Source organism: Anolis carolinensis, chromosome 2, assembly GCF_035594765.1.
Source record: "Anolis carolinensis isolate JA03-04 chromosome 2, rAnoCar3.1.pri, whole genome shotgun sequence".
Taxonomy (NCBI): Eukaryota; Metazoa; Chordata; class Lepidosauria; order Squamata; family Dactyloidae; genus Anolis; species Anolis carolinensis.
The window spans coordinates 149,638,800-149,663,514 of record NC_085842.1 but is presented as its reverse complement, the minus strand read 5'-3'; the positions used below and the strand labels follow the sequence as shown (position 1 = coordinate 149,663,514).

Genomic DNA, 24,715 nt, shown 5'->3' with positions numbered 1-24,715 from the left:
ACTATTAAAATAGTTGGGAGTCCTGAACCCTTATGGATTGTGAATCACCAAAAAATCAATCTGTAGCTCTGCATCTGCTTCCTACTTTAAAATACAAACCCTTACTTTAATCTTAAATCTCACCATCACTCTTTTTTTTAAAAAAGGACAGAGTATGGCAGAGACCCAGATGTCTTTTGGCTAGATAGTGGTGGCAATGTAGAGGGAAGAAGAAGGAGCAGGACCTTATTTAAATCACAGACTCCGGGATTGGAAAGTACCAGGCCAATGGGCAGCATGTGGATTTCCAGGAGGGGAGAGAGAGTAATGTAGGTTGTAAATATCCTGGAAATGTGTGTACGGTTATCATTAGCTCTGTCATGTCCTCCCATGCACAGGAAAGCCCCACGAAGGAACTTGCGGAGCTGCCCTTCCCAGGGGTGACAGAGCCTCCCATGGCATCAGTCCCTGAGCAGAAGGAGAGCAATGGTTCTCCAAGCCCAGCAGACAAAAACAATTCTACACCCAATGGCAGCAGCTCCTCCTCAGAAGGGAGCACCTCTGAAGAAAGTACAGGTAGGATTCAGGTGGGGGACTGAACATGGCTGTGGGAGACCCCAAACCTCTACATAACCTGTGTGGACCATTACCCATGTTGCCTTTCTCCTTCTCTTAGCCCAAAACTGCATGGCGGTTCAACTCCCTCTGTGTTTGGGGAAGCTAAAAATCCAAACAAATTTAGTTGGGAAAGTTCAAAGGTGTGGCGTGTCTCATCTTGCAAACTACTCATACTCCATAGCTGAGGCCTGGTGTGGGTGTCCAGTTAAAGTTGCTACTGATAATATAACAGGGGCCCCTAGGATCAAAGGACAATTCTGTCTGCCCAAGCATCCCACAGCATGGTGTCATCACCTTCAACACACATATGCACAAGACCAGCCTGACCCAGGCATAATAGGAGCTGCAATCCAAACATCTAGAAGTCTGCTAGCAAAATTAAAGTTCTAGAACCCCTTGCAGGTGTTTTGGACTCCAACACCCAGAAGCCCATGAAAGTCAGGAATTTTGATAGTAAATTTTAAAAGATTGTGAGGACTAAAATTTTGGAAGCACTTGTCTCTTGCTGGGGATTTCCCAGAAACTGAAACCAGGATGACAAATTGCTTCAAGTCCTGGACTGCCCACATAGCCACAATAACACTACTGGGTATTTTAGATCCATCCTCCCTGAATGACTATCATGTGTCAGTTGCTATCAGTCTTTCTCACTCAAAATACTTCTCTTCTGGACTAGCTAACATCCTGACCTGACACCCATGCAGTTACCATTTGAGAGTTGAAAGGATCTTTTGCTTTTCTTGATCTCTATCCGGCACTTAAGGCTTTCTTTCAGGTTCTCTGTGCGGGGCTTCAAAAAGCAGCTTACTCTTTTCCATTTGGCCACTAGAGGGGAATAGATACAGTGGCACTGTACATCTGTAGCTTAAGACATATTGGACTACTACTCCCACACCTAGTGTATTTTATTGAGTGCAAGGCACTCCTTTATCTTCAGAACAGCTTTCTCAGCATCAGACTGAAAGAGAAAGTGGGGGAAGGAGGAGCTGGCTGAAATGGCTCTGTGGGTTTTATGTATTGGAGTCTTGCACCTACTCTCCCATGACCTGGCGTAATGCTGTAATCACTGTATCACTCTGAATCTATAGGGAGCTCTGTAAGGCAGTGTGCTCTGTGCATTAATGGACTGTGGAGGACAACAGAACACAAAAGGCAAACCAGTCCCTTACTTTGCCTCTCTTTTCCATTCTAAGCTGGTGGGTTTGAGTGGGAAGACGACTTCTCACTCATGCCGGTGAAACCGTCTGTCGTGTCATCACTGGCATCAGTGGCACCTGAGCCTGCCCTCTCCGGACTGCCCTCTACACTTCTACCCGCTCAGAAGCAGGTGCTGCCCATCCAGTTTTCACGTTTCACTGTCTCACCTGCCCCAGCATCTCGGTTTTCCATCACACACGTCACTGACTCAGATGTCGAATCTGTAGCAGGTAAGGTGCATTTGGAGTTCAGAGGGTCAAGAAACATTGCTTGTGGAAGAGATGCAAACACATGATAATGCTGTAGATGCCACATGATCAGAATCAAGAAGATTCTATCATTAACCCACTGTTCAATTTTCTTGATCCATTTGGGAGTATGTTGGGGGACAGAATAAGCCATGGATCCAGTTCCTCCACCAATCGGACTCCTTTGACCTGATTGCTGGTAGAAAAAGGGAGCTGAGGCCCAGTAAAGTAAAAATATCCCATCATTAACTTACTATGTCTATCAAGTGTGCAGTGTCTGAAAATAGTTTTTCTTCATAAAATACTCTTTGTGATGCTGTGTAATACAAATGGTCAATGGTGACCCTCCAAGATGCAGTATCCCTTATCCAAAATGCCTGGAGCCAGAAGTGTTCCAATTTCATTTTTTTCCAGATCTCATGAAAATGAGATCTGTCTAAACATGAAAATCATTTATATCTTATATGCACCTTATACACATAGCCTGAAGGAAATTTTATACACAGTATTTTCAATGATTTTGTGCATGAAATAAAGATTGTGTACATTAGTCCATCGGAAAACAAGAGTAATACTATGTCACCCACCCATGTGAATATTTTCAGATTTTGGGGTATTTCAGATTATGAATAAAGAATCTTCAACCTGTTTCTGTATCTGACCACTATTAATCCTAGCAAGGATTTATGAGAACTGGAAGACAAAACACTTGAAGAAAAGGCTGTAGGTTGTACAGCGCCAACTGCTAACTCTGTCTCCTCCCTTTTCTAGGCAGCAGTGAAAATGGTGACAGAGAGTGAGTGCAGCCACCTATTTCCTTTTGGACTTCTCATCTTGCCCCTGCCCCCTGCTCTGCCCAGCATTGGTTTCTGCACTGGGGCAAAGGATTCAGGACAGAGACCCAGAACCTGGCTGAAGTAGAAGAACTCTGTGGGTCTCCCGCTCTTATTTTTTTAAGAGGCAGATTTTATTGGATGGACCTTGACTGCTTCAAGGCTGGAGCTGCCCTGCCCTGCAGTGGCAAAGATGATTTGTGATGAGCGTGTGGATGTGAGAGTGTGTGCGTGCGTGTATGTATGTACAGGTAGGCAAATAGCATTTAAAGGGTAGATCTTTGACCTCGCTAATACTTCTGGCCCCCCACCCGAGCCATTTTTGACACCCCTTGTCTCTGTAACTCATGACTCTTGATGTTTTGATTCACATTAGCTTCCCACGTTGGGGCATTGCCTTGGGACACACCACCTCCTGCCTATTGTGTAAACTTGCCATGTCTTTTTTCCAAACCCAGATAGGCAGATATATATATATCTGAGAGACTGATCCTTGTATCTTGGCCATTTAGATATTTTGTAGTCAAGCAAGAGAGAGAACGGTAGGCCATATGCCAGGAGCACTCTGGGGTGCTGGTCAGTGTTAGGTGTTGTTCTAACTGGAGGGGTGCGGGACGCTGTAGCCATTTACCTCCTTTTGTTGACCACCCCCTCCATACAAACATTTGTCACCTGCCCCATGCCATTTGCCCAACTGTAACACAGCTGGGGCACTTGCCATTTGGGGGTTTTCCATTCATTTTGTGAGCCTTGCTTAGAGACTGTTCTCCCTGTTTTATTTACTCAGCTGCAGTAAATGCCACCGCCTCCACATTTTGGCCAAAATCATTCTGAGCAGCACAGCAGCTGTGCCTTAATGGTCCCCTCTCCAGCATGCCCCCTTTTACCAACCCCAGCCTCAGAGGAAAGCAACATTTTTTCTGGACTTGCCTTTTTGTGGAGGTGGCATGGATAGGAAGGAAAAGGGGAATGTAAAGAAATAGCAGGTCAGCTTGCTTCAATGGCTTATTGGCTGGGAGAAACTCTGTGAAGCTGGGATCCTCTTGTCTGCCCCTACCCTACCCACGCAATTGCCCCCCATCCCAATTATTTAAGTGGCACCCTTCCTGGTGAGTCAAAGTCTGCCCCTGGCAGGCGGCAGGATGTCCGTCAGCCAAACCTTGTGCTGCGGGGAGAGACTCCTGTTTCCCTTTGTAACTCCTATATAGTATTTCCCATGCAGGAGGAGCCTCCTGAGAAGATGTGTAGCAGAAGCAGGTCAAACTGCCACTGGGACTATTTTTGTATAAAAATTTACCCACCGCTATATCACCTGCCCTAACAGAGTAGCGGATTTCAGTTGTTGTTGCCAAAGAGATGTAAAGAGTTAACACTTTTGTCTTGGCGTCTTTGGGGGGGGGGGGTTAGGAGAGTAAAGAGCAGATGGGAGAGAACTTGATTGCTTTTGGGTTTTTTAGTTATTAATTTTGATTAGTTTTAAGGCTTAGGATAATTGTGCAATTTGAATTAGGATAGAAAAGGAAAAAGCTGAGAGGAGAATGACACTGAGGGGCTGTAGCTTTTTGAACTGTAGACCATAACATGCTGACTTTCAAACTCAAGGAGCAAACTGAGAGAGAGTTGTGCCATTCTCCAACAGAACTGTCTACATGCAATTTAGTTTGTTCTTTTTCTTTGTTATTGTGCTCTCACTTTGGTGGCTGCTTTTCCTCTCGCCTTCAGTTGATGGCCACAAAGGGGCATAATGATGCACTTTAATATTTACATGCGCACACACACATTTACTTGCATGTCAGCCAATCATCCCCATCAAATGGTGCTCTCAGTTTACAGTGGTAATGGTGGCATTAATATTTTCCTTCTTCTTGACTTTTCCTTCCTCTATCACTACCATCAATTTTAGTCAACTCTTCGAAGTTTGCTTGGTAAAAGGCTATATTCCTAAATACAATGACCATGCCTCAGTGGAACTTACTTCTGAGTAAATACTCTTGGAGTCATGCTGGTTGCTTTTGGTAGTTCTTAACTCTTCATATCATCTGCACCAGGTAAGATGTCAAGAAATAGTAACGCCAAGGACTTTCTGACTTAAGTTTTGCCTTCTGATGGGAGACCTGTACTCCATGTTTCTCCATCTGATTCTTCTTCTTCAGCCTAGAGCGTTGCACCAGGATTCACTGAACCAGGCAAGGTTGTTTCCTGGTTGAACTCTGGATTGATGAGGGGAGACTGAATAGAAAAATGGCAGTATTTGTGGCCTTCTTGCTAGTGTAGAAAAGGGAAGGAAGAGGGGTCCTTAAGACATATTGTAATCTCTCTTTCTAGTACTCAGCTGTGCAGGGAGATTGTGGCTTCTGTAATGACTACTCAGTAAGAAAAACAAGAACCTATTTTACAGTCATTTATGTGCATCACACATGTGAATAAGCACTTCTGGAAACAACAATCGCAGGCTGTCCTTCACTCTCCACTCGAACAGCCCCAGGAACCAATTATGAAAAGATTTCAGGTTTGTAATGTCCCCAAAATTTGTGGTCTAACTGACAAATTTTTAAGGGGCAGCTGTGTGGTTTCTCTTTGTTTCTATGATTTGTGGATATAATTTGATGTGTATTGTATTTGAGTTGCCCTGACCCATCCTGTGCGAGTCTGTTAGTTGCCAACATAGATGCTGGTCATTGCAGAGCTGGGATCAACTAAGAACTGTAGGGAAAAGAACAGGCACACAGCATCCTTCTATCTGTTTCTGGCCTAGGATGCATCTAGAGTTGAAGCAATTGTAAGTAGGCAACCTGAAGAGACTCTTTCATGGAGGTTCAGATTATTTGAATTGCTGAATTGCATTCTGTTCCATCCCCCAACATCTTTGCCAGCATTTTGATGCCTAGGAGCAAGTTGTAGTACCTGCTGCACTCTTGCAGCCAAAACCAAGTCAGAGAATTTGGCTGTTGAAAGAGGGAAGGGAGGTGATGCTTTAGTTACCCTCCCCATTTGCCTGAAATACTTTTAGCAATAGGATTTACTCCCTTAAGTTCTCCCAAAAAGCTGTTTTGCATAGTTGGGGAACCATCTGGGACAGCTGAAACACTGCTCCCTTCCTTGTAGCAGTGCTGCTCTGAGCACATCTTTGCTCAAGTGCAGTTTCTATAGGCTAAAGAAAAGCTAAATCCATTTTTGTTCTAGAATGGGTGCCCCCATTCACATTTGGTTGGGCACCTCTGCATATTGCTGCTCTTCAGTTTTCCTGTGACTTTGTTTTGTGCTTAAAAGATGTCACAAAATCAAGACTTTTTTTGTGGAAGGAACAGATAATGTGGTAGCAGCCTTTCTGTGTGTAAAGAACGTGCCTCTGATCAAATTTGTGTTCCAAGAGCCCTTTCCAGACTGGTGGACTTAAGTCCTAATGGAACAGGCAGAGCCTGCAAAAGCCTTTTACTCTGGAGAAAGCTATAAAGCATCAGTGCAAAAAAGGTGGGTGGAAGTCAAACATTACTGCCTATAAAGCTGTGTGCATATTTACCTCTGAGACCAAGTTACCCTAAACCCAATATCCATAGCAAAAGAATAGCCATTGGCAAAAAGAGAAAAATGCATTCCCAAACAGATACATTTATCTGCCTGCATGCCTTCTAGTGAACTGAGCAGATGACGTGCCAACAAGCACATTCATTCTTCCTTATTCCACCACTGGGAGGCATTTGGGCAGAGAATCAGCTGTCGCAGCCAGGGATGAAATCATTACAACTCCAGGCACACTAGTTTAAGTATCTGTTTGAGGCAAGGCTTTAGGAAACTCCACCAAAGAAAACTTGGCCTTGCACTGCAGAATAGCCCATGTGGTTTTCTGACCTTGATGGGGCAAACACAACAGGTTGTGTCCATTGGTCTAGCTGTCCTCCACATCTCTGTGCCATGGGAAACCATTGGAGAAAAAAATAGTACAGTTGGGTGCTTCTGTGTTTATATTTGCAGGAGTGATGGCACTGCCACAGGTACATGTGTGGAGAGTGCTTTTCCATTCCAAGTTTTAAGAGAAGCCATTGGATACATTCCCATCACTCCACCTGAAATGGCACAGCAATAAGATGAAGAGCTTCAGCGAGGCAAAGGTACAGTGAGTTCCACAGAGAGCACTTCAGGGACTGGCCGTTACTAAGCATCTTCATCATTGCTTGACCCTCCATTGCATTCCTTTTGGCACTGGACCTAAACAGGAAGCTCCTAGAGGTACATGGTCTATAGAATCAAAATGATTTCAGTCCCCAAGTGACTGCATGAGAACATGAGCTAGAGCTATGTTTTGGTTTACGTTTTTCTTTATTTAAAAAAGTGAGAAAAAGAAAGAGGCGCTATTTACAGTGTATATTTTATTGATACGGGTCATAATTGCTGTATTTTTTATCAGTGCTGATTTCCATACAGCTCCCAGCATGTGTGTCAAATACCATTGGTCCAATAACAACGACAACAACAACAAAAATAAAACATTTTTAAAATAAAAATAATAAACCTCTGCCTGCACTCATCTGATGTCTGCACTTGGAAGCCAGCATGATATATTGAAACTACAGGTTTGTATATGGTCTTGGATCAGGGGGTAGAATGATGAATAGTGGATCATTCAGCATTCCAGTTTAGGCTTGGATGTAAGGTTAGCAGCTTCTTTCTCAGCTAAGATTCTCATGCTTCAGAATTTAAGAGCAGTGGGAATCATGAAGCCTCCCAGATTGTGTTGGCCTATTTCTATTTTTTTAAAAAACTTGTCTGGGGCAGGCATCCCATTAGGCAGAATGCAAAAGGTGCTTGGTTATGTCACTATGAATACCCCCCAAAGCTATACATGCCTGGTTCTGAGGGGGGTTAAACACTGAGGTCTTGTGAATGGGGTAACCTTGGGAGATAATTTATCAGCGGGTTGGGGAATTGTATTAGCACTGCTAAATAGTCTGATCACATGTGGAGCCCCTGTGGGCACATGATGCATTTTACTAGTTATTTTATACACTCCTGGTTTTGCAGCTCCAGAGACCTGATAGTACCCATGGGGCTGGAAGTGTTAACATGATTGGGGGCCACAACTGGGTCTGAGTTAGGATGTTATTCTGATCTTGGGCCAATTTTGGTTTAGAGACTGTCAAAGTCTGGCGGCTCAGGAGTAACTCATCTACCATAACATGTCACCAGAGCTATGCTTTGTAATCTGATTTTGATCTGGCATATAATCTCTTGAAGAGATTGCTCTGGCTTCCCTGTCAATGAATAGGCAGAACACTAAACCAAAGGATTAGTATTATTTTTGTTTAGTTTAGTAAAAGTAAAGGTTTCCCCCTGACATTAACTCTGGGGGTTGGTGCTCATCTCCTTTTCTAAGCTGAAGAACTGGTGTTGTCTGTAGACACCTCCCAGGTCATGTGGCTGGCATAACTGCATGGAGCGCCATTACCTTCTTGCCAGAGTGGTACCTATTGATCTACTCACATTTGCATGTTTTTGAACTGCTAGGTTGGCAGAAGCTGAGGCTAATAGTGGGAGCTCACCCCACTCCCTGGATTCAAACCGCTGACCTTTCATAGTAAAACCCACCCATTAAACAATACATTAAATAAACGACTGGAAAAAACAGATGAATAAAACCTCAAGTATATTGTTGTTAGCATTAGAATGCATTATATAATTTGAAAATCAGCAGTGTTAAGCTTAGAGGATTCATAGTCATGTTGCTGTTCCAGATTTAAGTGCATCTGGAAGGCAATAGCATGCTTCATCTGGGGTGTGAAATGATTTTAACACTGCAGCCTTTTTTAAACAGTAGAGATATGAGCATGAAACACTTTGAGGGGGGGGGGGGTGTCAATAACTATAGTGGTAGGCACAAAGTCCCAGCATAGCTGAACAGTAAGGGTATACAGTCTAGGCTTTGGGAAACTTCAGTCCTCCAAGTGTTTTGGGCTTCAAATCCCACAATTTCTAACAGCCAGTAAACTGGCATGGGATTTCTTGGAGTAGAAGTCCAAAACACCTGGAGGGCTGTTAGCCCATGCCTGGCATACACTGTGTGATCAGCTAATGCTACAATTCCAGCATATGGTACATCATTTTCACTAAGAACCAGCTGCTGTGCACTGTACAGCCCTGCATCCTCATAGGTCTCAAGTGGAATAGACTTATGACACCAATGGAAGCTGGGTAAGCATTAACCTACTCTGGCTGGAATTGTTTAATGGATATTTTCCCTTGCTATTTCCTTTTTCATACTGGCCACTCCACAATTTACTGTACAATGGTTGAATCTCATCTTCCACATAGTTCTTCTGTGCCTCACAGGGATCGGGCAGGATCAGAAAACCATTTAGTTATATACAGGTATCCAGTGAGAAATCTGGCTGGTGTAATGTGGCTATATGGAACCATAGCTGACCTCTTCTCCAAATTCTTCACATTTTGGAATGGATATGAAGGATGAACTCAAGTTAATGTTTAAATAAAATCAACGGAAGCCGCTCAAAAATGTTTAAAGTTTAAAACAATAGAAATAATTTAAAGAGACTAAAACCATATTAAACAAATTAAATTAAAGCTTAAAGCTTAAAATCAAAGGAGCAATAAAACTGAGATCACATCTTTCTGCTTTGGCAGTCATGGACAACATTATTGATCAGATTTCAGCTAGATAAGAACAGATGCTAATTAGCTAATCTAGTACAAATGTCATGGGGAGCTTTTCTAATCATGAAATCGGGGTTATTCCTGCCTAATCTTATATACATGAGCAGAAGAAGTTAAGAACCTTCTCTTATTTATCCTGGGCAATAGATATCAGGGGCTTAAATACAGATGCTACTTTGAGCTGTATGATATGACCAATGAACCTGCTTCAACACAGATCTTGCTTCCATCACCCTTAACCAGATCACTACAGTCTTATGGCAAGTAGATTCCAACTATCTTGCCACAAAGTCCCATTGTCTGCTTTTGCAGTGAGAGGAACAGAGGACCTTAAAATATTGGTATCCTGGATATTTTATTAATAAAATGATAATGTAAAGGCAGCATACAAACAAGGAGAAAACTATTTATTCTTGATGCAGCAACATAAGGAAGGTATAGAAAACTCTGGTAGAAACTAGGCAGTATTATCTAAATAGAAATTTAGAAAATATTTCCAAGTTCGAACATCTCAAACCCTAGAAGGGAAAAACATTTCCCAAGGATTTTCAACCCTTCTTATAAGAATAGTTACCACTCCCTGTACTTACAACCAAGACAGTGCACAGCCAAATTACACAGCAAGATGTTCCTATCTTGTAGGATTTACCATGTGAATAATATAAGTAGGAGAAACACACTTGCATTCTGGTGTGAGAGAATTGGCTGTCTGCAAGGATGTTGTCTAGGGGACACCCATGTTTGATGTTTTACTATCCTGTGGGAGGCTTCTCTTATGTCCCCATACAGGAAGCTGGAGCTGACCCCGCTTCCTGGATTTGAATTTCTGACCTTTTAGTCAGCAGTCCTGCCGGCACAAGGATTTAACCCATTGCACCATCGGAGGCTCCTCCCGGTCAATTAAAAAAACATTTACAATAAAATTTAAAGACAAAACCACCTCATAAAACATTTTAAGAAGCAATTAAGTATTCAAAAATAAAACATCCCTAAGCAAGGGAAATTTAATTGGGTGAGTGACAGAATTCCTATTTTGAGGACAATGCCCTTGTCTTACTTCCCTCCTCCACAGGAGAATAGAGAGGATGTATAGATTTAAAAAAATAAATATGCACTTGTTTTCATAAATTCATACAATCTTCCTATTTGCTACTGCTAATCCCCACCTAATCCCTTACATTAGACTGTTGCAAGATGGGTTCAGACCCCATTCTCTAAATCTTACACTGGACAGAACGATCAGGTAGTGCAAAGAAAATTCTCAGTTGTGACACTCTTTTTAATGCGATCCAGAACTTCTTCTAGTTAACTTGAAGATTATTCCAGCCCTGGGACTGACATATGCTGGTGGTGGGTTTTGCTTAGTTTACTTTTTAATTCTATGTGCTCCGCATTGTCCAGGACTTGAATGCCCCTCATCCACGGGGAAACCCCTTTCATCTAGGCAGGAGTTCTGAAAACATTATGGAGGAGGTTCTACCACTGATACTGGGCCAGACTAGGCACAAGTAAGCAGCTTGCCTGTTTCCTTCCACAACAGATCTAGCCAAAAAGAAAAAGAAAAATCCCCACCACACAGAATTTAACCTTTTTGGACAGTATGGCTCACTGCCTTTTCTCCAAATACAACACGGGAGTTAGAAACACCATTGCATTGCCATGAACAAATTTCCTAAGACAATTATTATGCAACAGGGAGGTTAGGGCCAATTGACAATTTGTATGTAGATGATTGAGTGTTTCTTTCCATTTGGAGTACATTTTGTCAGGGGTGTATTTAGGCTGTGCAGCCTTGCTTTCAATTCTCATGTATCACAGAACAAGTGAAGTGAGAGATTTGCCTAACAGCATTTAGACTTTTTTTGTTGCTTACTCTGCTAGCACTTGGGATCAAAGGTGAAACTACAGATGAAAAAACCAATCAAAGCCCCAAGTGATAAAAAGTTTGCTATATAAGGCCTAAACCCTCAAAACCCTGTCTTGGGAGTTGACAAATCCTGGGAACAATGCACTGATTCCACTTTGTATTAATGTCTGTGCGGTGCAGCACTCAGTACTCTGCATTGCAGCTGAAGGGACCTTGATCCCCAACTAGGTGGCGTATATAACGGCATATATACAAAAGCTTTTTATGGATATATTAATATCTATGGATATGTCAATATCTACATTGTCAAGCAAGTGCAGGGAGAACTTAAAAACTGAAAAGAGGACTGAAGCATTGCTTTGATCAGAGAGCCAGGATCTTTCAAACAGCACTGACCTACAGCTCCTAACCCGTGTCAGGTTGCTTGAAGCATGGAATGAAAACCCACTGTACGCATGATAGGCAGACAGGAATAATCTCGCAAGAGGAAATCTAAAAGGTGGGAATGGCTCCGGCTTTATAACTATTATGATTCTTTACATGCCTCATTAGCAAGATGTTACAGTGGGACAGAGCAGCTGCTGGTGCTTTATAAGAAGAGCAAAAAAAATTTCCTGTTTACAATACCACAACCATCTTAATAGGACCAAACATGTTTACATGATGATTATGATGTAATGGTATGACATGATAATCTCATCACATTAGATCTGTCTCAACTTCACTCTTCTCCTTGATGACAGGCAAGACATATGTATAGAGATCTAGGTTATTTATGCAAACATATAAAAGGCAACTTTGGGTATAGAGAGCTACCCAGTTAAATCCACACCCAGGAGAAGTGGATCATTGCAATTCAAGATTTATATGATCTGAAGAGGAGTAAGATCTTAACTCATGAGTTATTAAAGTTGAAAGATGCTTCAGTCCATATAATGTGCTGCCTTGGATCCACAGCTGAACAGTGTGTGCATTTCACAGGAGATCCAAAACTGCTGAAAATCACCACCATGTAGCACTGTGTAGCACCAAAGCTCTTCTCCACAAACATCAAGTCCATAGGTGAGTTTGTTGAAATCCTCTATGATGCCAGAGGATATCCAAGATACATTTTAGCTGATGTGTAAGATATTGCAAAATAGGAAGATCTACTTTTGGTACAGTAGCTTTCCTGGTTCATCACTATCCATGAAAGAGTTTGAATATAGTCTATAAGCAATGGAGGTGAAACACAGAGACTGGCTCATAGTTCAATCTAGCTCTCCATTCAAAGCAGAGATGTTATGTAATCTTCAAGATACTTGTTACTCAAAGCTAAAGTCTCTGTTCCTAAAGAGTGAAACACCTGCTTTTCAAGCAGGAAGTTGACATTCAATTCAATCTAACTATAAAAATAGGAATTGCGGAAAGGACAAGTATATTTTACAAGGATTTCATAAAAATGCAACACAGGTGAAACAGAAATAGAAAGTGTGAGGTATCGGCAGTAACCCAACTTCCCTGGGATCAGCTGATGAGAGGAGCTGAACGGTCATTTGTCACTGTTGGTTTGAGTTGGACGTTGGCAAAAGGATTCCTGTGAAAAGAAAGCAAAGCTTGGCATGAGCGGATAGAGTTTAGGAATGGATTGGCCTGTACTGACAGAGACAATGGGGGATGAGATATGCAAGGACAACAAGCAAACCTTTGTGCCGCTCATAAAAAGCACAGCTCCCCTTGAAAACAAGGCAATTTCAATTTGCACAAAATATTTTAAACAATAGTTTACTTGGGAGATGCCTGAATGTCTGCATCTTTACTACTCAACGTTAACAAAATGCAATGCTATTACAAACAACGAACGATGAAGAGACACTACTTAGCTTCATGCATTAACGTGTACAAACATTTGTATAGTGAAATCATCTCAGGTTTTCCCAGGGAAATATCAGATAGACTTGGGAGCACATATTACATATACAGTTGCCATGGGGATGCCATCAAAATGCCCCTTCCTCACATGGAAACAAACTAAAAAGCCTCCTCTTGAGAGATGCTACTTTTTGTTGTTTCCTTGCATTTTGGTATTGCCTCTTACATTTTGGTATTGCCTCCTTCCTTCCACTTTACCTCTCTTTGGGCTGAAATATATTTCTACTATAACCATAAACTGCAAAAGCACAATTTACCATAGGAGGAACAGGGATCACCACATACCTTGTACATTCTTTGAGGGTGCATGTCTCCTATTACTTCTCCTCAGGAATTTTACATGATATGTTTGGGTGGGTGCGATTTTTAGATATGAACAAATGCTTTTGATGCCATTCCCATGGCAGTCTTAGCAAGCTCCAGATCCCAAAATGCAACAGTACCAAAAATGAAGTGAACAAAGATAGCCAAGAAACGTAATATGCATACCTTCAAGATGTATTCTTCCATTAAAACGTGCAGTAATTAAATATATATAAATTACCTTTAATCTTTTTTTTAAAACCAATTCCTTTTCCGTGAATTAAAATGCCTTAATATTTCAGGGTAATCAGCATAACCAAGTTCTTCCACAAATACCTTCTAATCTTCAGGCATGATTATGATGCCAAATTAGCCCCATCAGTGCAGAAAAGGGATGTATCGGCAACTCAGTAAAACTCTGATATTATGGGAATGCTGACAGGATGGGGACTAGCACGAAGTCTCATGGAAGAAGGAAAGTCCGTCTGCCTGAATAGGAACACTGGCTGAAGATGACACTTAGTGCTACATACAAATGGGCGATGGGAACATCCTATTGCCAACATGTTACATGTTGCTACTGAGGGAGCTTCACTGGCTGCCTCTATGGTAATGGGCCCAATTTCAAATTTCATTGTTTGCCTTAAAAGCCTTAAACATCATTCTCCATGACAACAGAGATATTTTCTGATTCCGATTCAAGCTTGGAGAAGAAATTTTCATGTTACAGAGCCCATTCTCTCGGATCTGTATATAGACAAATACAGCCTCTGTTTATTTGGTAGCTAACCCTTTCCAACAAGGTTTCCCAGAACAGTTGTTTAGTTTGTATATTAAGAAAAAAAAATACAAACAGTTCATGCCTGTTGGTGAATAAATGCATGTTTTGTTGCAGGTTGAACAAGTTCCCTAAATTCAAGCTTTCTATAAATTCAGAGACATCTTCTAGGGGAAAAACAGATTTAAAATGCCTCTTCTACCAATTTTATGTCACTCCAATTGAGCAGGATTAGCTTATTGATTGTTTTGAATAAAAAGAAGATTGCAGGGATGAATGGTATCTGAGGCAGGGGTGTTTTCTCATCTAGGTGCCAAGCATGAAGGCAGCTCTAGCAGAAAATCTTCCATGGCACTAAAAATACAACTAAGATCAGAATACATCTGTTTACTCCTTCTATGAAAGCCAAATTCATCTGACTGAGGCAGCCTTGTCATTCTGTCTAATGGTAGGACTAGCCCTGGTCTTATAACTATTGCATATGCTTATTTTCTAAGACCAAGCTCCTAGTTTAATCTACAAAGCATAAGGTTTTGTCTGCATATTTACACAATGGTCCAGGCACTAGGAAGGGACGACTCAGGCTTCCAGCCCAACAGGAGCTTTCCCTGAGCCAAGTGGTGACCTTTTGTGTAGATGGGTGAAACTACATCTAGCAGCTGTTGCAGATCTTGCATACTGCAGGTACTGGAAACCTCCTTAAGCAATGCTGAAAAAAGTAGATCTGCTAATGCAGTATCTTGCTATGGTCACATCAAGTCCAAAGAACACTCTGACCCAGGTTTCCAAAACAACATGATACTTTCAGGTTAAATTGTTTAATCTCCTCTTGCTTCTCCATCTCCCACCATGCAGAAAGTCACATTTTTTGTATTTACATTGTACCCACCTACATTAAGAGCACTGCTTCCTACAGAACATCTTGCACTTTTTCAGAGCAAGCTGTTACTCTCCAAACACTTGTCAAGGCGTACCTATCATGGGCCTAATACACTCCATCATGCTGCTCCATCGTGGACAAATCTAAGCTTGACTAGGGTCAAGGCAGATGTGAGGGAAGCATTTTCTAGCCAATAGCTGACTGCTTCCTGCTCTTTCTTAGTACAGAGCAGTGGTTTTCAACCTGTAGGTCCCCAGGTGTTTTGGCCTACAACTCCCAGAAATCCCAGACAGTTTATCAGCTCTTAGGATTTCTGGGAGTTGAAGACCAAAACATCTGAGGACTGACAGGTTGAGAACTACTTGTATAGAGAGATCTGATGTAATTGTTACATCAGCTGCCCATCTAAAGCAAACATGGCTCAACTACAAAGACGAAACACAAAGACATACCTCCAAAGTGTGGGGCAAGATGGCTGTAGTGATTCTGGAAAATGAAGCTCAAAAAGTTTTTCTATGCATCTGTTTTATGTACAAGATGGGTAACAGGCAACATAAATATCAGATGCTGCACCAATTCACCCATTCTCTTCCAGGTTCTGAAGATACCTGGGAACAAAGTGGCGAAAGCCTACAATAGATTGCACTGAGGACTCAGCCAAATAATCAATGAAAGTCATGGAGCAGTAAATGACTCTGCTCTCTGCTTGAGAGTGTTCAATCATCAAGTCTTCCCTTCCCAACATGAAGGCAAGCAACATTCTCTTCCACAAGATCTCAATTCTAGGAGAGGATGACAGCACCTGGTATTTGTTGGCTGGCTGTCAGCCAAGCTGGGTTTTCCCTGCTTAGCTTCCAAGACCAGACAGGACCAGGGCATTATTTACACTATAGAGTGCCTTACAGTTGATGCCTTAGTATCCACTGGGAGTTGCTTCCAGGGCCCTCTGTGAATACCAAAATCCACAGATACAAGAGCATAGAAAAATGGTGTCCCTTATATAAAATGCGAAATCAAGATTTGCTATTTGAAATTTAGACAAAAAATATGTTCAAGCTATGCGTGGTTGAACCTATGGATACAGAATCCATAGATACAGAGAACTGACTGGGATTCAAGCAGGATGGAATCAAGACAAGGAACAGGTGCAGTTGGTACACTAGTCTGAATTGTGCAGATGGTCTCCTGGATACCACCAAAGTCTGGGTACAACTATGATAAAGCCGATTTTAAAGAACGGAATCAATGCCAGTACATGTTTTATTTTACAGCAGCTAAAAACAAACAAACCCCAGCAACTCCTGTATTTAGTGGCTTGAATGGCCATTCCTATAAAGGAGTGAGAAAATGTAGGTTAACGGTGCAAAAACTGATATATTGGTATAGCTGTGCAGTTGTAGACAGGCATCATCCCTCTTTTGGACACAAGTACCTCTTAGCAGCCAGTCCTGGCTATTTAAAAGGTCTGCTCAGTTCTGAGCATCAAGATTAATTATTCTATTTTTGAAGCACAAGCAATTAATATTCCCTACTTAATTAATTCAGAGTCTAAGATCATTTTTCTCCCAGGGGAATGCTAAAATAGCTTATTGAAGCTGAAAAGAACTTAAAAGAGGGAAGTGTAGGGAGAGATAAAGTATTGAAAATTGTTCACACTGTGACTCATGATGGAATAGTTAACTATTTTTGCAACAGCAAATGTTAAGTAGGGTGGGGTAGATTGAAAGTCTGACAGAAACTCAAGGAAATCTTTGAGCTGCTTCTCAGCATCAATGTAGTGCTAGGGAAGGAGGGCTAAAATTATTTTATTGCCACCGTGCTTGATCCCTAACCCTGAAATGTCTTGCATCGTCCTTATTTGAATGGCCAGTGAATCACGGATCCACATATTTATCACACAGGATGGAATCCACCAGTGTGGAGTGTTGTAGAGATACCTTTTAAACCACATATACCTGCAACAATGCTGCCCCCATCTTTTTATATACAATCTATTTGTTGTACACCACAAATTCGGTGAAACTAAATCAGTTAGTAAAAGAAGAGTGGTCCATTAATTTAAGACATTTTATCACATATTTACTGTTGAGGAAAACAAACATTATTGAAAGAGTGAGCAGTTGGGAAGAAAAATAACTTGCTTATTATATTTGCCAGCTTGTTTCAAGGTACCGTTATGCTATGCCTACAAGGATATGGCAATTGATTCAAGTGCTGGCACACCAAAGTCCATATACTGTTCAGGCACATGATTCCCACCCCCCACCCCACCAAAGAAGTTGCCCTAATACATCAGTCAGCAAGAAGCCTCCTAGGGCAGACATCCTGCACCTCTTTGATGAGTGTAGACTAGGCCTTTTGATTGGAACTCCTTTTTGCTCCAAAACCAAAATCTTCAGGTGTAACATAAGAACCCAAACTGAACCAAAGTATTCACACTGCATTAAAGGAGAGAGATAGCCAGTGTCCTGCCACCCAGTGGATTTAATTAAATATTGCTATGTCCATGCAAAAGCTTCAAACCACCAACCTGAAACCAAAGAATCCCCAGCTTCCCAGATTTAAAAGAGCCTGATGAATATCCAAACCAAAGAGGTGATTAGCCAAAAAAAGAAGATTGGGGGGGGGGGGGATTGATGTTGAAACGGAGGGAGGGAGTATGCTGGGAGCTGTGCAGGTATAGGAATGGACCACAGACATTGAAGCACGGAGGTCTCCCCCAGAGGTCAGCAGAGAAAAAGCCATCCCATTTCCACCTGCCAGAGAATGGCAGTGAAATTCTAACAGTGGACTGAGTTGCAAGCAGGTGAGTCAAGCTTTGAACTGACCAATTTCTCATGAAGAATGGAATTCACCAATAACATGGCCACAGCTGTTCATCAGTAATGCTTTTTCCATTATCAATGACACCCTCCATCTCCACATTCTGGATCCAGATTCACCACTATCTTAAAAAGAGTCAGTCCAGAGCACTTTAAGGAGTGAGGTATAGGGCAGAGGAAAAGGATTTGGCTAGTGGGGAAAATTAATAGTAAACTTACAACTATACACAGTCAGGGAAACATCTCAAAACCTGGCCACTTCAACATCCGTGCTGTAATGGAAAAACAGAGAGGCTGTTTATAGACTTGTACTTAGCAGGTAGGCATACTCCATAGGTAATTCAGAAACATTGCTGTGTTAGCTTGGATCAGTCTGCAAAAGGATCTTGTAGCACCTTTAAGATTTGAGAGAAAGAGGTTGCTAAAATAAGCTTTCATAGACCAAGTCTACATATCTGATGAAATGGACATAAGCCTACAAAAGCTTATACTGCCAATTTCTTTTTCTCAGTCTTTAAGGTGTGTCAAGATCCTTTTGTCCACAGGTAACTATGAGTGAGGGGAGAAAATAGTTACTTGGACTGGGCACATCACATTGTTTACCCTTATCATTTAAAAAAAATCATTGCCTCCAACAAGTGACACTGATTATATAAGGAAGGATATACAATATAGGAAAAGGCTCTCCTTATTTCTGGACTGTCCATAGATTAAGAAGAAGCAGTCACAACATTATTTGTAAACCTGAAAGACATCCCCTATTCTTCTTAAGTAAAAGTGGGTAAATGTCTCCAAAGAAATGACCACTCTTTGTGTGCACCATTATGTCCCTGGTCAACTTATGTTTACCCAATGAATTTCCTAGGGATCCACAGATGTGCTTTTGCCAAACCCTTTCTCTGAAATATAGCCTATAGCACCTAGCATTCATTTACTCTTAAAAACTCTCAATTTCAGGAGCATATGGAAAAATAGGGTGGATGTCTGATGTGACTATCAGCAGCTACCACCACATGAGGCACACGCTGAGAAGTTCACATTGTATGATGTGTTCACTTTGATCACCATGCAGATAATGTGGGAGCAGGTGGAGGAGGGAGGGGACAAAACCAAACTGGCTGTAGCAACTGTATTTTAGACAGAGCTTAGTGTTCTCTTGCGAAACCTAAAATTTGATGCTATAATGTCATGCTAACCAGCCACTAACAATGCCTGTCTGTTGGATTGTCACATTGAGATTGACACAATGTGGGGAGATGATAAACTGATTCACCAGTATTTAAGATACAGTTGTAGGGATAACTCACCAAGCAAAACTATGACAAATGAATGGAACAATTCACTCTATTATCTTGACTAAAATATCTTTCAGCTTAAGTTGTTCTTCACAACAATTTCTTTAAAAGTAGCCAACTTAATTTTTTGTGAGCTAACCAAAGTGGATTGATCGCCAACAAGCATTTTCTGGCTTTTCAGACTTATTTACAAATAAAAGGGTGAGCAGTTTACCTACTAATGACATCTATGGAACTGTGCATCTTTTTCTCCTAGTCTATAATATGAATATATCATATATGATTCGGAAACATTTATGAAAAGCATGTTTCTGTATAGAAGGAGTAATCTGTGCTTCAGAAAAAGCCTAACACAGAGAATCCAGAAGGATGGAAGTAGTTGTTAAATGAAGTCCTTTTCTGCATTACAGGCAGTCCCCAGGTTATGAACAAGATAGGTTATATAGATTTGTTCTTAAGATGAATTTATATGTCAATCAGAACAGGTACATTTTTAAGTGCAACTCTATTCAAAGCAATTTTTAGTTTTGAATAGCAGAGGGAAGGGTTAACATCCATGTGGTGTTTGTTTTATTGTCTGTGCCCCTGTTCAGATAATTTTTCACTTTCTGTCCCCTGTGATAATTAGATTTTGAAAAATTTGGCCTGTTGAAACAAGGATTGGTGAGAAAGTTTCCGTGGAAACATGATTTTCCCATGATTTTCCCAGGAGCGCATTTCCCTTTCTAGATGGTAGACTTCTCTCTTCCTGCTGTCTCACCCTACAAGTAACTTGGAGTCAGATGTAAGTTGGATGTTTGTAACCTGGGGACTGTTTGTACAAACAATTGGGAAATATTGGGTAACACACACCAATGACTGCATAAAGTGTTTGTTATAACAGAATCCTAAATAAAATCACCCAAGCCCAACTCAATGGAGGAAATCAAACTTTTATTCGAACATATCAGTACAGGGCAGATTTGCTCCAGTGTTTTGTTTTCTGATCATTTTTAAGAAAAACAAAACAAAACAACTCCCAACACACACCCAGTACTTTTACAGGTTTTGTGTAATGTTTTGCTTTCTATATTCATTCTTTTTCTACAAGATGCCCCAAATGAAAAATTCTTTTGAGCAAAGTTATGACAACAATGTAAGAAGGTTGTTACATATGCTTCAATACCTGTTATAGAAAACAATAAAATCTTTGCTATGTGTAGAGAGATAGAACTTTTTATATATACATTTCATCAAGATAATATTGCCAGCAGGCTCCCATACAGATCCAAAATTGTATTTTTTGTTTAAAAAAATATCAGGGCCATAATGGGAATACAGCTTCATGTTGTAGATTTTCAACTGTAAAGTGTTAATTCTTTAAAGTGACCAGATGACAAACTGCTTAGAATTTAGAGACTGAAGAATATGTCTTAGCGGCCATTAATTCCAATCCCATCGATTTTCACCTTTGGAGTTAATCAAGACACATAAAGAAGATTGACAACATTTTAAGACATTAAGCTCTTGAATTTTGCCCAAGTCATCAATTCTCAGCTCAAGTCCAGCCCCATACAAACAGTTCTGCCACCCCTCCTCCTTCCACCAAAAATGAAAAGACCACAACAAAGTCCCTCTGTGATACAAAGAGAAAGTTTCTGGATTGATTTGGCAAGCTGCACAATTCAACACAATGTCCATCCTTCCCAGCCTTCTAATCCAATAACCCAGGAGCACTAACAGTGAGGTAACCATACCTACCTAGAAAAATACATATATACACATCTATGTATATCTATGTATACATAAAATAAAACCTTTTAAAAATGAGTACTGGGTTAGTGCTCAGCTTAACTGGCAGGATCAGGCAAACAGTCCAATCCTTCCTGAGAACATGCCATTGCTCACTGCTAAATCATCCCCCTAGCTTTATCCACTGTCCTTAGAGCCTACTAACGGGGCGGCCTGGAGTCCCCTAGCATCTCTATGCACCTTTCCTTTCGACAACAAAAATGGGCAGCATGGTAACCTTCAAAGGAGGGGAGTGAAAGTAACAGTGTGCACACCATAGGCCATGCATATTTGTTTCTAGAATTTTTTATAAGGAAAAAAGTCTCCATTTAAAGGGATAGTGCAGTTCTTTTTTTAAAAAATCATGTATGAAGTACAAAGAGAGTGAGAGCGCAAGAGAGCATAATGCAAGATCTCTATCTGGTTTGTTTTACATGTAAACTGCATCCAGGCGGTGGTCATGATGGCTGCTGTTGCTGCTGTTGTTGTTGTGAGAACTAGCAATCTTGGCTTTGATATTTTCTGCTCAAACAAAGACATCTACACATGTGGGGGGAGTTTGCAGCATCATGGGTTCCTTAATGTTCACAAGAGTTCTCGATCCAAAGGCGAGAGATGACTTTCTCTTTAAAAAAGAAAGGGAAGGCAAATTGTGCAGGAGGAGAAGAAAAGAAAAGAAAAGAAACAGAAAGGGACAGGGAAGCAGAAAACTCTTCCACCAAGCAGCAGCCACCTTTCCTAGTCAAGGTTCCTTTGCTCACACTGTAGATACCAAAGTGCCGCTGCCGCTGTGAAAGAGAAAGAGAAAGCAGAGAATGCCGCCAAACCAAGCTTCACACAAAAGAGAGAGAAAGAGAGGAAAGAAAGGCATCTGATGGACCACAACTAAGCAGTACTGCTTCTTGAGTGCAACACACTTTGCCAAGCATTTGGTTTGTGGGCTGGGAGAGGGGCAGAAAGATAGAGTAGAAAAGGGGAAATTATGACAGCATCCTTAGCATTTTAGAAGTCTGCTACAAGCTCATGAGTGTGGCTCTTTCCTGCCTCACTCAGCTGCACTCAGCCCATTAGCAGTGACCATGATACTGGAAGCAAGACAGGGTGGGGACCTGTCTGGCTTTAGTTTTCTTGTTTTGTGAAATATTGATTGCATTTCATTAAAATATATTGGCTGGCATCCTGTTAAGTAGTTACAACAGTGCAAGCTAGACCTATAACATCACCTTCATACTTATAATTGAAGCATCACTGCCCTGACTGCAAATGCTGCAAAATCCACCTTAAGAGTCAGGCAGCCATACCAAGTAAAATTCTGTCACACAGGAAAGCAGGTTTCTAAAAGATGACACCTTCAGCTGCATCCCACAGTGAGCCTCAAAGTGGTGAGGGATTGCACCATGACCCCATAGGGCCCTTGTTTCTATTTGTTTCGCCACAGATTGCTGGCTGAAGAGGGATAAATGTGCCATCCTTCTCTGACATTCATCAGTGCAGCAGAACTCCTTCATTTTGGACAACTGTTTGGCTTTTAAGATGGTTTGGGAGAGGCTGATGTAACATAGTGATGACATTGTAGCTATGTGTCTCATCAAGATCTTAGCCATTATCTTTATTGTGGGGGGCTCTAGTGTTTGGCTACAGATATAGTTTTTCTAAACTTTCTGCCTTGAGAAAAAGTTTTCCATAAAAGATCTACAATTTCTCATTCTCAGCCCAACAAAAAATGTGAAATGCTGAGGCCACCACCTCCTGCATGGGCTCAACTGCTCCTTACAAATGATTCAACCACCATTATTCAACTGGACTTAGAAACATTGGTTTAGCAAATGGGGAAGATTTGCTGAATTGAATGAATGAGTTCATTGTTTATTTACTTTTGAACATTCACACTGTATCAACAAGGAATATCACATTTGAATCAGGCTATAGACTCAACTAGCAGATAGCACACCTATATGCTACAGAAATCAAATACATTGCAGAAGGTCCTAAGGCATGGTCTTGGAAACATCCTCCATTCTGTGGTGCAATTGTAGGGGAAAACATGGAAATACAGTACAGTCTCACTTATCCAAGCTAAACGGGCCAGCAGAAGCTTGGATAAGCGAATATCTTGGATAATAAGGAGGGATTAAGGAAAAGCCAATTGAACATCAAATTAGATTATGATTTTACAAATTAAGCACCAAAACATCATGTTATACAACAAATTTGACAGAAAAAGTAGTTCAATACGCAGTAATGTTATGTTGTAATTACTGTATTTATGAATTTAGCACCAAAATATCATGATATATTGAAAACATTGACAACAAAAATGGCTTGGATAATCCAGAAACTTGGATAAGCGAGGCTTGGATAAATGAGACTCTACTGTATGCAGTTTCCAGATGTTGCTGGATTGCAACCCCAGGAGCTGTAAGCAATGAGGACGGTTTCGGGAAGTTGCAGTCCAACAACATCTGGAAGACTATGGTGCCCTGCATCAATGGTAACACAATTTATAAACACACCCAATAATCTTCTGTCCCTGCACAATACAGTGAAAAATCTGTAGCTGTGGACAAACTGCCATCTAATGAAGTTTGTCCATCAGTATTAACTTTCTCATTAGGGATGTCTACACCAGAGTAAAGAACATGATATGCTCCTGAAATATTTGCTATAACTCCCATATAACGTGGTTACTGGCCATGTTTACCCAGGCTGATGGGAAGGCTCACTGTCCACAGCCTTTGAAAAGCACCCAATTGCCTACCGGTTAGTCTATGAGTTTGATGTAACCACTTTCATTACCGTATTCTATACCCTGTGAAGGTTCATACATAAATTCTGTACATCAAGATATAAACTCTTTATGTATTGTGTTGGAAAGCGAGGATTCTTCAGTTTTCCACTGCTACACGTGGGGAGTAGTTGTATACAATCTCCTATCAAAAGATACTTAAGATTCTCTTAATATCTGCAATGTGTTTGAAAAGGTAACTTCTTACCTGCTTGAGGATCTTGCTCCATAGTCATCCAGGCCCTGCGGAAAAAGAAAGGGAAAAAGCAAGGATGTCAGTTACATAAAGACAAAAGGTGCAACTGAAATGATCCAATTGTTTTCAGGCTCATAGTCAAAGTGTTTGGTCTCAAAAGGATTAGCTACTCAAATTGCACAGTAGGGCAGATAGGCAAAATGCAGCATCACAACAGTCAACTGCTGCCCTCACCGTTTTTACAGCCCTCTCCAGATCACCCCTTTCCTGCCAATAACAAGATGAATTATTTCTCTTGGGAGCCTCCATGAAGAGCAATTCAGAATAGGTCACAAGTATCCCCTGCACTGTTTAACATTTTGAAAAAAAACCACTTGGTTTTTAAAAATAGAAATAGATGTCCAAACATTTCAATCTTTATGTTTGGGTGGGGTATGTTTTCTTTATGAATTTCAGCAGCCCCAGAGAGTGCTAAAGGCCAGAAAACTGCCCCTTAGATCCACAGAAGGTGTCAATTGATAAATAGCAGAGTTACAGTTCTTTCCTTGGTACATGACTTTGGATAGC

General features: G+C 41.1%; 2 protein-coding genes across 13 annotated transcripts in view; one reads left to right on the top strand and one right to left on the bottom strand.

Moving 5' to 3' along the window:
- Nucleotides 1-7,388, top strand: part of aatk (apoptosis associated tyrosine kinase) — a 101,336-nt gene extending 93,948 nt beyond the window's left edge. For all 6 annotated transcript variants that reach the window (XM_008104148.3, XM_062974012.1, XM_062974011.1 and 3 more), the window contains 3 exons: nt 378-555; nt 1,791-2,024; nt 2,814-7,388. In XM_008104148.3, the coding sequence (XP_008102355.2) occupies nt 378-555; nt 1,791-2,024; nt 2,814-2,842 (441 nt within the window). In that variant the 3' untranslated portion in view covers nt 2,843-7,388. The remainder of the gene's footprint in view (nt 1-377; nt 556-1,790; nt 2,025-2,813) is intronic.
- baiap2 (BAR/IMD domain containing adaptor protein 2) overlaps nt 7,223-24,715 on the bottom strand; it is a 152,894-nt gene continuing 135,401 nt past the window's right edge. For 3 of the 7 annotated variants that reach the window (XM_062974014.1, XM_062974018.1, XM_062974017.1), the window contains 2 exons: nt 24,161-24,195; nt 7,223-12,984 (listed from right to left, as the gene is read on the bottom strand). In XM_062974014.1, coding sequence (XP_062830084.1) covers nt 12,915-12,984; nt 24,161-24,195 — 105 coding nt within the window. In that variant the 3' untranslated portion in view covers nt 7,223-12,914. Of the gene's footprint in view, nt 12,985-18,321; nt 18,375-20,309; nt 21,956-24,160; nt 24,196-24,715 lie in introns of those variants that run through there. The other 4 variants (XM_062974016.1, XM_062974020.1, XM_062974015.1 and 1 more) reach the window with 2 other exon arrangements.